Genomic DNA, 12,272 nt, shown 5'->3' with positions numbered 1-12,272 from the left:
TGTATTATACATACCAAGCACATCCAAAGAATCCTTACTTCAAAGGAGATCATAACTTTTTGAGATGTATGATCTTACCTACACAATCATAATTAAAATTGACCACAGAATTCTCATCCATCAATCATGCTAATACACTGAGACAAAGCGTTCAACAGACTCTTCGTCTGATGAAAACAATTTCAGTTTCGGGGATATGGTGGTGATGTTGCATCTAAATTACCAGGCAAGTAGACCAGAGAATTGAATTAAAATTGCAAAAACGGCAGTCTTGGAGTTTAACTTTAGTGAGTATGTGACATTTTTATGAAAAATCTGGTTCATTAATGACCCATAAACTCGACAATCAAAGGATCAAACAAAAACGCAGCAGTCCTGCACATATGATCACAAACAGTGGTAGAAAATTAAACAGCTAACTGGAGGAAAATACTCCAACCACATCTCCGACCTCAGCGATGACAGGGCCCATTTTCAGAAGCCGAAGAAGCTGCTGAAGCATTTGTGGCCAAGTTCAACAGAATGTGCTAAGTACATGCTCCGCCCCAGCTTCCTGCTGAAATCCCAACAGCACAAGATCCAGTCTCCGGGCAATTTGATTCATTCCATGAGAATGGCTAAATTCCACACTTACTGTTTTGGGATTACTCGTCCAGTATTTTAGCTGAAACACCACCTCCTTATCCTCAGGACTCAAATTGTTTCTGTCAGAGGAAGCGTTTGCTGGACACCTCAGTGTATTAACATGATGGAAGGGCGAGAATTCTGTTGCCAATTCTAGTTACGATTGTGTAGCCAAGACCACAGAACTGGACATCATCCTGGCTTCAGTAATGAAGAACTAACTACACTCCAGAAATACCTAGATTTATAACCAGCAATGTGGAAAACTACCCAGTTTATGTTCCATTCACAAGAAAGCTGGACCAATCCAATCAAATTAATTTCTGTCAGATCAATGCACTCAGTCATCAATAAACAAATGAAAGTGCTGTCCACAGTGGTGTGTACCCACATTCCCCCTCCAATAATGTGCCCTCTGGTCCCCAGTTCTGGTTCTGCCAAGACCACTCATCTCTGGAACTCATCATTGGCTTAGAACAGACATGAACCAAAGAGCTCAACTCAAGAGTAATATCCATCGATATCAAAGCAGTATTACATTGGATGTAGAAACAGTGACAAAAACAGAATTCAAGTGAAACCGCTTCAGACGAATAATCCCAGCCCCAGGATATCAGTGCAGGAGCTCCACAGGGTGTGTTCTCGGCTCAACCATCTTTAGCTACTTCATAAATCACCTTCCGTTGACAGAAAGTAAGAGGTGCAGCTAATTGTAGATTATTGCTTGATAGTCAATTCTATTCAGAATTCTTCAACAAAATACAGACAATGATCAGGCATGGGTTGATTAGTAGCAAGTACCATTGGTGCCAAAGCGGCAGGCAATGGACAGTTCCAAAACTAAATAAGTCTAACTACCAACATGTAACATTTCACACCATTACCATCATCAAATTGTTCAACATCAACATCCTGGAGGGATGTTATCATGGACTAGAACCTCAACTGGACCATTCACATTAAAGCTCAGACTGCAATAGAAAGTCAGAGGATGTCATTTATTGAGACCCCAAAGCCTTTCCACCATCTACAAGGCACTAATGTGTGCCAATAATACTCTCCCCTTAAATAGATGAGCACAGCTCAAACATTTGGGTCTAAGCAGCCCACTTTAATGGATCCCCAACAACCACACTAAGCATTAATCCCTGGATCAATGGTGCGCACACATTACTCACTCAAGCTACTCCAAAAGCAACCCCCAAAACCACAATCTCTACAACAGATAAGGAAACCGCACTAATAGAATATTTCCCTTCAAGCAACACACCACCATGACTCCTGGGCTCCCGGGTGTCTCCAGCCTCCACCCTGACGACTCTTGGAGACAGCTATCTGCCCACCCAATTCCAGGCCTTGGGATCACCCAATTTTGCAGTAGACCCGTGAGCCTGGTTTGGAGCAATGAACTGTACTAGACGGTAATAATCCAAAAAAGACAAGGGTATAGTATAGTAACAACCTGCTGGCATAATTTAAATGTATTAAAAAGAATAGCAGTGTCGACACAGTTTACAATCATTGCCCCAGAAGATAATGCGCATAATTGACATTTACAAATTACCACAATTAATAAAAGTAAATATTACTTTTCTGCAATTTTGTCTTCAATGTCTACAGACAGGCGCAATTTTGTTTTGTGAAGTTCAGCCAGCAAATTAGTTTGGCTTTGGATAAACCAGATGGATTTAATCAAATTTAAATTTGGAAAGATTACTTCATTTTTTTTTGGTTGCTTCCTTCTGGATTTACAAGACCTCTGGTATGAAGCTGAATGCACAACAATGGCATTTGACCAATACAATCGCTCTTTCTGATAAGCGCTCAGCAGAGTTGACAGGGGCGTGGAAGTGTGAATCTAATAACGCCTCTGCACTAGGCTCACAAAGACACATGTTGAGCAGATCAGATGTGGATTTCACATCAACGCAACACTGAGAATGTGGGAGAGCATTATCCAAAAATTATTATAACAATGAAATATGATAGGAATGGAGCAAGGACCATTCAGACTTTCAAAATAGCCAGGTGTTTAGAAAATACAGACAGAATTGCCTAAGGGATTTGGAACCCTTTCAAAAACAATACAACTCTTGGGCAGGATGCAAGGCGATTCAAAGATGATGGCCAAGGTGCCTTCCATTCACACCTTCATTATTAACTGGCCAGCAGTCATTTTTTCTTTGTTGTTCATCCTGTCTGATGACACGTTTCCCCTCCGTTAACGTTGTTTAAAGATGTGGAGCAATTTTGTTTAAATTTTGCAGGAACCAATGTATTTTTACGAACAGCTGATTGTCTCACAATAACCCGAGTTTAGTTTGCTGTCATGTGCACCGAGGTACAGTGAAAAGTGTCTGTCGCGTGCTAACCAGCCAGCACACCCCCGATCAGTCTGAAGAAGGGTTTCGGCCCGAAACGTTGCCTATTTCCTTCGCTCCATAGATGCTGCTGCACCCGCTGAGTTTCTCCAGCTTTTCTGTGTAGCCAGCTAACCAACTGTGCTGACTTCACTCTTGCTTTACCATCTCATCGTGTAAAGAATTCAAGCGACCAAACTACAGGTCACTCTGATGTAACATTGTGTATAAAGCACACGGTAGGTGGATGAGATAGCGATTTCACTGTTTTAATTTGCGCTGTAAGTTAAAGCTTCATTGGAGTTTGACACCAGCTCAGAGGAGAAATCAGAGTCATACATCATGGAATCAGGCCCTACAGCCCAACTTGTCCCTGCCGACCAAGATGCTTGTCAACTCATTATACTTCACTCTTTATTTCCTTTGTCCCACCTAAGCAAGTCAAATTTGCCTGCATTTGGTCCATATCCCTTTGAAACTTTCCCATCCATGTACCTGCCAAAGTGTCATTTAAATATTATTATTGTACATTCCTCATTTATCTCCTCCGACAGCTCATTCCATATACCCACCGCACTCAGGTACCTGTAAAATTTCTCCCCCCTCACTTTAAATGTATGTCCTCTGGTTTTTGATTCCCCTATCCTGGGTAAAAGACTGCACATTCACTCTTTCAAATACCCTGACTGACGAAGGCCAATGTACCAAAAGCCTTCCTTACCATCCGATCTACCCTGTGGCAGCTGAAAATTAATCCTGTGTTTTTGTGATCACCAGGCAAATTATCACAATGGGTTTCCAACTCACCACTCTCCTATTTTCCACAAACTTCAGCCGTGTGTTTGGTTCTTAACGTCCTCTCACCCTTGGTCCCTCTCATTTACACTGGCTCTGCATCTGCCAAAATCTCACATAAATACTGAATGCTAACATTCATACTGCAGGGTGGTGGGAAATAGCAGAATACACAGAAGGCTGTATCCATTATTTATTGTGCCCAGTGTTTCACTGTGCAGGCAGATACGAGTTGGTCTTGACATCCTGTTCGGCACATAAATTGTGGGCTGAAGTGTCTGTTCCTGTGCTTACTGTTCGATACACACTAAATGCTGGAGTAACTCAGCAGGACAGGCAGCATCTCTGGAGAGAAGGAATGGGTGACGTTTCATTCTCTCCAGAGATGCTGCCAGTCCCGCTGAGTTACTCCAGCATTTTATGTCCATCTTAAATCAGCATCTGCAGTTCCTTCCTACACTCTACTGTTCTATGTTCTGTGTGCCTAAACTGATTGATAGATTATACATGTCACATGATTGCAAATAAGAACATAGGAAATAAAGAGTGAAGTCTAATGAGTTGAATGGTATCATTACTGACAAAAAAAAAATCCATTAAAAAACCTAAGGAATTATTACATCGTTGTAATTTCAAATAAATACTAATTAAGTCATTTTCCTAACACTGCTTTACTATTAGGCTATTTCAATGTATTCAGCTTTCCAACCGCTTGTAAAACTGCTGTGTGTAGACACGACGTGAGTGTTTCCTTATATATGACCTCAAAAATAATTATCCCCAAATGAGAAAATTAATCCTTACAAAAAAAACATAATATCCATCTGTCTCCCTCTCCTCAGTAACTGCGATATGGCAATCACCAGTTTGTTTATTTTATCCAACCCCTTTCAAAAAGTGTTTAAAAATAAAGCTGTTATTTTATATTTCAGAAATCCTGATTTACTGGGGAATAAGCATCTGTTAAATAAACATGTATTTTTAATGCAAATGCAGTGTTCAATTTACAGAATTCATGCAACTGCTCCCTCATTCTTCCAGTGTAGTCATGTCATTACCTTTGTTTCATAGGTACATTACTTTGTGACATTTTAATCTGTTTGTTTGGTAACAGAACAAGCTTAATGAGCTGACAAGCGACATTCATCTAAATATCCAAGGCCTGAAGGAATTTCCACTTTATAGAACACAGAACAGCATGGCAGTGGAACAGGCTCATTGGCTCATCAAGTCTGCACTGACAATGATGCCAATCTAACTAATCCCATCTGCCCACACATTAGCTTAATCCTATTATTCCCTGCCTGCTTATGTGCCCATCTGCCAGCCTCTTAAATGTTATCATATCTACTTTTCCCACCTCCCTTTTGAGGAACCTATTTCTCTCCGTGTTAAAAAAAAACATTTTCAAATTAACCCCCCTCAACTTGAACCTATGCCTTTGAGTATTTGACATTTCCATCCTGGAAAAGATACTGACCATCTGCCCGGTCAACGCATCCTAAATTTTCTATACTTTTATGAGGTTTCCTCAGCCTCCGATGCTTCAGAGACAGCAGTCCAAGTAAGTCCAATTGCTTATAATAGCTGATATTATCCATTCCAGGCAATATCCAGGTGAAGAAACAAGGAACTGAACATACTGGTTCACAAAAAAGACACAAAGTACTGGAGTAACTCAGCAGGTCAGGAACTATCTTTGGAGAACATGTTTACGGTTGGTCATTAGGTCATAAGTAATAGGATCAGAATTAGGCTCTTCAGCCCATCAAGTCTACTCCGCCATTCAATCATGGGTGATCTATCTTTCCCTCCTAACCCCATTCTCCTGCCTTCTCCCCATAGCCCCGGACACCGGTACTAATCAACAATCTAACTATCTCGGCTTTAAAACTATCCATTGACTTGGCCTTCACAGACTTCTATAGCAAAGAATTCCATAGATTCACCGTCCTTCTTCAGATAAGTTTTTTTTAATATCTCGGGGAACCTCTTCTGCGGCCTTGACCTCCACATCCTTCCTGTAGAGTAGTGACCAGAACTGCATAAAATATTCCCAATAAAAGTTTTATGCAACTGCAACATGACTTGCCAACTTTTATAACTCAATGCCCCAACCAATGAAGGCGCATATTCTTTACTACCCTATCCATCTATGTTGTCACTTTCAGGGAGCTACAGAGTTTGCATCTGGGTCATCATCTATGTTACTGAGTGTCCTGGCATTTACTCTATACTTTCCCCTTACATTTGACCTCCCAAAGTGCAGCACCTCACACTTGTCTTGGATCGGGTGTTAAAAAACACTTGCCTTGGTTGCAGAATTGTGTTGTAGAAGTGGGCAAGTCATGTTGCAGCTGTGTAAAATGTTTATCAGGCCACGTTTGGAACATTGTGTGTGGTTCTAGTTACTACACCACAGGAAGTTTGTGGTCGCTTGTTGCAAAAGAGATTCACCACTTTTCAGTATTATACTCCATCCGTCATTTTTCCACCTAACTTTCCAACTGTTCTCTATCATGCAGTATCCTTTGCCAACCCCATTCGTTATCCATAACTCCACTAATTCTTGTGTCATCTACAAACTTATGATTCAGATCAACCACATTTTCCTCCAAATCATTTTTGCAGATCCTTGTCACAGACCTCCAGTCAGCAAAGCGCTCTCTCTGTCTTCTATGGCCAAGCCAATTTTGTACCCAAATTACTAACTCACTGTGAATCCCTCGTGACTTAATCTTCTGGATCAGCTGACCTTTTCAAATGCTTTAGTAAAGTCCATATAGATAACATTCATTGCTTTACCCTCATCGATCATCATTCACAAAAATAATTAATCAAGTTTGAGAGACAGGCCCTCTCCATAGAGAGCCATGCTAACTATCCGTGACACGTCCAAGCTTCTCCAAATGCGTGTAAATTCTGTCCTCAAGAATCTTCCGAAAACTTTTGATTCTCACTTACCAAAATGTCAGTCTGCTACAGAAACAAAGCCCTAACTTCCCTCACACAGTGGCAGCTAAGGCAGCAAAAGACAATAACCAATCTCTTTGCATTAATAGTGACTAAGACCACAGTGAATGAATGATAATCTTGAAATTGTCTTAAACCTGTGACAATGCTATTGTTCATGCAGCCTTTAAGCCAGGCTGTGCAATTTTAAGGAAACCTCTTTATAACCTCCAGTAGACTGGACAAAATAAAATGGCCAGCGAAAGCCAGAAGTATTTGATTCCATAGTGTCTGAATTTTAAAATATTTAATGTTTATCATTACAGCCTAGTAAAAAACAAACAGCAATGAGAGGGCAGAATAAGTAACATACCTACTAAGACCACAGTGAATGAATGATAATCTTGAAATTGTCTTAAACCTGTGACAATGTTATTGTTCATGCAACCTTTAAGCCAGGCTGTGCAATTTTAAGGAAACCTCTTTGCTTGAAATTGCCAATGATAAACAGATAACAGTTGGCCTCAGGTTATGAATACCCAACTTATGTTTAGTCTGTAGACATGAGTGATTGTTTGGGAGACTAGAGGGATGGATTTGTCAACTGCAAATGTCAGGGGCTATGGGGAGAAGGCAGGAGAATGGAGTCAGGAAGGAGAGATAGATCAGCCATGACTGAATGACAGAGGTAGACTTGATGGGCCAAAGGCCAAATTTCTGCTCCTATCACCTATGACCTTATGATCTGCTGCAAGCATCTTCTGCCACATGGGAAGGTGGCTCGTGGCAATATCTGACTGCCGAGTTAATTGTGCTGGTTTAACTACACATTGCTCTCGATGGCCTATGCTTTTATTTAAATGTTTTGCCAGACGCCCACATTTCTGGTTTGTGAACTGTTAGGGTTATAAGCAGTTCTCAGGAGCTGAACCTTGCCGTAACCTGGGAAGGACATACAGAAGAACTAAACCTCATGGTTAAATAAAGAGTTTTGGCAACAATAGTGGAGAATTTCTGCTGACAACCAAATACCAGTGACTCCATTCAAGTAGTGCCAAACATCTATGAGTCATATTTTCCCCATTCTAGAGCTCTGGCAAGTTGCAAATGTGTCACGGCAGATTGGTGAATACAATGTACAAAGGTGCTCCACGCATTGAAGAGTACATTTCAAAATGAAGAAACAAAGAAATGTAGATGCTGATTAATACACAAAAGGACATAAAGTGCTGGAGTAACTCAACGGGCCAGGCAGCATCCCTGGAGAATATGGATAGGTTTCGAGTCGAGACCCTTCTTCAGACCACTCCGGTGAAGCAGTATTAATCTAGTCTGCCACTAACTTATACTTGCAATGCACTCAATTCTGAGTCCCTGATTTCAATTAGTGGTGAGCTGGCATGTGAACACGAGGATTTTCTCACAGGAAAACTTTCTTTCAGGATTTAAAAAAAAAAAAAGCTTGAACAGCAAGGTACTGAGAATACTTACCAACTCTCCATAGTGCTTCATTGCATATTCCAGGACCCCAGCTGCTGCCTCTGGTTGCTGCAGTTTGTTATTTATGCTGTCAACGAAATTAGATAATTTAGTACAATTCCAAGAAAGTGTCCGAGGATGTACATTACACTAAAAGATGTCCCAAAGTGCTCCAGGTCTGAAGAATTAACTTTGAAGTGCAATGACTGTTACGTGAGCAAGTTCGGAAGCCCGGATTTCAGTAACTAGAAGCAGAGTGGGCAAGGGGGGCGGTCATGTGGCGTCTCTTACTTGTCACTATTCAGAGTCAAGAATTTAAGAGATTAGAGGGAGAAAATACGAAAACAAATGTAAGTTTAAATGCAAGTCAGACAAAATCAAATACAGAAGAACACTACATAATGAGAGTCAGAAGTACACATTCGATCTTTGCTAGTTCAGATTTAATGGTGTTAATCGTGCATCAAGATCCATCGGTACCCGTGAAGTACATATACCATTAATATTTAGTTACTGTTGTGAATACGCATATAATCACTTCAAAAATGTGTCATCCACCAAATTTAAGAAACCACATACTATCTGCTTCACAATAATGTCTCCATTGGATTTGCAGAAAGAATCCTGTTAAGGAAATCAGCAGAATTTTATTGTAGTTACAATACCATTTTGTCACAATTTAATGCAAACATCCTCTAAAATATAGCTAGATTTACAACTTCCAATGCCCACCTTGGCTGATGCAATTGCAGTTAAATCATAAAGGATGTCATTTTGCCACTGTGACAAAAAGATACGTCTTGACTGGGTTTAGTTATGTTTGGCAGAAATTGACGCTGCTGTATTTAAAATCAATCATCAAGTATTTGAAAAACGGTTGAAAAGTTTCTGGAGGAATCAGGTTAACTTTGAACGACTACAGCATGATTTGCTCAGTACAATCCATAACAGGCAATTACTGAGTAAAGTTAGAAGTTATAAAAAATTCAAACATGCAACATCAATAGGTGAAATGTTATTTAAACAGGTGTACCCAACCTCCATGTTGAATACTGTAGTATTAAATTACCAGAACAAAGACAAACTGATAAAAAGCATTGAGAGTCTAAGAAGGAGGAGGACTATATATTTATACAGGTTACCTGAAGGACATAGTATGCAATGTAAACATACAACCTATTATTGCTATACTATTCACTTGTGCATCATCTTATAAACTGACTGGATATCTTCTCCTTCGAAATGGAGTTCCTCATACATTGCATAACAAGATGATGTGGAGCAACAAGTATTTCAGTGTCTTTTGCCCATGACCAAGATTTGGTATCAACTTTTTTAACCAAGATCTCAGGAAAAAGCTACACACTAACAGAGGTAACGGGCCTTGGGATTCACAAATGACAGTGCGATGTAAAATATAAGAATAAGAATAATCGATGTTAATGACATTTAAACTGACTGAAGAATAACATATTTTTATCTAGGAAAACAAACATTGATATTTTCCCTTTGTCCCCTTCAAACTTCTACCACATCTCAAAATTGGTGGGCGGTATCGTGCACCTCATTGTTGAATCACCTTCGAGCCCATCTTCCTTATCTCTGCGTCTCCCTCTCCCCTGACTCTCAGTCTGAAGAAGAGTCCCAACCCGAAACGTCACCCACTCCTTCTATCCAAACATGCTGCCAGTCCTGCTGAGTTACTGCAGCATTTTGTGTCTATCTTCAGTGTAAACCAGCATCTGCAGTACCTTCCTACACATGTTCCTAAACCTACAGGACGTGGCTCACATTGTGTCCACCAACACAGACGCGAACACAGACAGATTAACACAGTGAAACAATGGTGCAAACAGATTTATTTTCCTTTATCATTGAACATTTAGGTGAGTTGTCTATAAATAAATTCACTTGACATCTTTATTTTAAGTTAACTGTATGTTTAATATCCAAAATGACTCTCAAAAGCACCAATACAACTAGAACTACATATCCTATCCTGTGCAACCAAACACTGGCTTCCCCTATCCAGATGCTATTGACGATGAAACCCTCATGCAAGCTATCTCAAATTTCTCCAAAACATCACCAACAACATATCTTCTTATTCCTAAGTGTCATAACATACTAAACCTTTGCTTTTCTGCCTCTCCTTCCTTGCTTCCAAAATTAATGAAGGATGCTTCAGTTATTATACCAATGCATTCTAACCCCAGCAATTCTCTATTTACGAATTAACTTGAATCTCAAATGTATTTATTTTGACTAAGCCATCAGTCCCCCTCCCCAACAGTCCAATCAACTTCTTAGACATATTTCTTAGGTGATAAGTGAAAGTTGATGTTGTGGACATAAAATTAAACCATTTAATTTCAGAATACGTTTTATGATTTTTCAAAAAATCTTTCCGGCAATGTGATTAAAAGACTTTCACTTATTATTTATGGATACATGCAAATACTAGCTTGGGAATCTTGCTTTTAACAAAGCGTTCCAATAACAAATGTGTTTACTCACATTGTCGCTCCTCGGTTTTTAAGTTTTGAATACATTGGGGAAAACAACTACAATCAGGGCAATCCTCAATATAAAAAATTTTGCTGAGGTAGTGCATTATTTGCAAATTAGTAACTTTAACCTTGCTTCCTTTCATTCGCCAATGTTTGCACAACACACAGTGCCTTCCATAATGTTTGGGACAAAGACCCATCATTTATTTATTTGCTTCTGTACTACACAATTTGAGATGTGTAATAGGAAAAAAAATCACATGTGGTTAAAGTGCACATTGTCTGATTTTATTAAAGGCCATTTTTATACATTTTGGTTTCACCATGTAGAAATTACCACTGTGTTTATACATAGTCCCCCCATTTCAGGATACCATAATGTTTGAGACACATGGCTTCACAGGTGTTTGTAATTTTTCAGGTGTGTTTAAATGCCTCCTTAATGCAGGTATAAGAGAGCTCTCAGCACCTAGTCTTTAAACACTTGGTTTAAGTTTTTGCTGATCATCACAAATGTGTGCAACTATTCAACCCCATAAGTGCACGGCACATGGAATTTACCAGTCATTTAAAACCATTAATAAGATTCTGTGTGTCAGCTTTATTTTGAATATTTGCAGTGGAGACTATTGCAGTACATATGAAGGGAGAAAAAAAATGGACAAATGTCGCCCAAAAATCTTCCTAGCTTAAATCAATATGGCAGAATAATCACCAGGGTCTCAATAGTCCAAAGGGCTTCAATAGTGCCATTTATTAAGACTAACTAAGGATAGTGTCAGTAATTGTAAAATTGCCAGTTTTGCCAAATCCAGCAACAAGACAAAAATCTAATTTGAAGATAAACATCATTCTGCTTGACCATTCCTCTCAAGTGTGAAGATGGCATGAGGAAGTTATTGATCATCCTTCAGCATCAAGTGTCCTTGTATTAACGCAGTGAACATTTAAAACAAACATGGAGGCTTCACCTACAGTTTTGCTGATGTGCACATCTGGGTTCCACCTGACCACTGCTGTCGTCTCCAAGTCCCTCCAGATGGAAAAAGATATGAAAATGTGTCACTAAAAAACCACAACAAAACATTGGCTTGTCAACTTCTTTGAATGTTCTGGTCAACCACATTTTTGTTATTTAAACAAGATCAGTGAAGCATGACAGTAAACAAACATGCTTCTTTTCAAGAAATCCATCAAATATGTCCACGAAGAAGGAAAAAAATGACTTCTACTGATGTTAGATTTGATGTGAACTTGACAGAGTTATGATTCAACCATTAAAGTCTAAGAGACAAATATGACCTTTTACTATGTTTCGGAAAATGAACACAGATATTTTATTGCACAAGTGGAACCAACATACATTTACTGACAATAGGTAAACTGAGAAATAATGTGGACAAATGCACAAATGCAAAAACAAAGCAACAAAAAAAATGTAAACATAACAAAATCTTTTCACTAACATCGTGTTTCGGGTATCAAGACCAGAATTAAATGGTGAAATAATTTAAGTCACATGAATACTTTCATTGTTTAGCCTGATGAACAA

The 12,272-nt window shown here is 39.3% G+C and overlaps 1 protein-coding gene across 1 annotated transcript in view; it reads right to left on the bottom strand.

The window, feature by feature from the left end:
- mtor (mechanistic target of rapamycin kinase) overlaps positions 1-12,272 on the bottom strand; it is a 181,979-nt gene that overhangs the window by 74,740 nt on the left and 94,967 nt on the right. Inside the window, exon 29 of the mRNA XM_055659446.1 lies at positions 8,223-8,298. Within this exon, the coding sequence (XP_055515421.1) occupies positions 8,223-8,298 (76 nt within the window). The remainder of the gene's footprint in view (positions 1-8,222; positions 8,299-12,272) is intronic.

Source organism: Leucoraja erinacea, chromosome 30 (genome assembly GCF_028641065.1).
Source record: "Leucoraja erinacea ecotype New England chromosome 30, Leri_hhj_1, whole genome shotgun sequence".
NCBI classification, from domain to species: Eukaryota; Metazoa; Chordata; class Chondrichthyes; order Rajiformes; family Rajidae; genus Leucoraja; species Leucoraja erinaceus.
The sequence above is the reverse complement of the archived record's forward strand: the minus strand, read 5'-3'. Positions and strand labels throughout refer to the sequence as shown.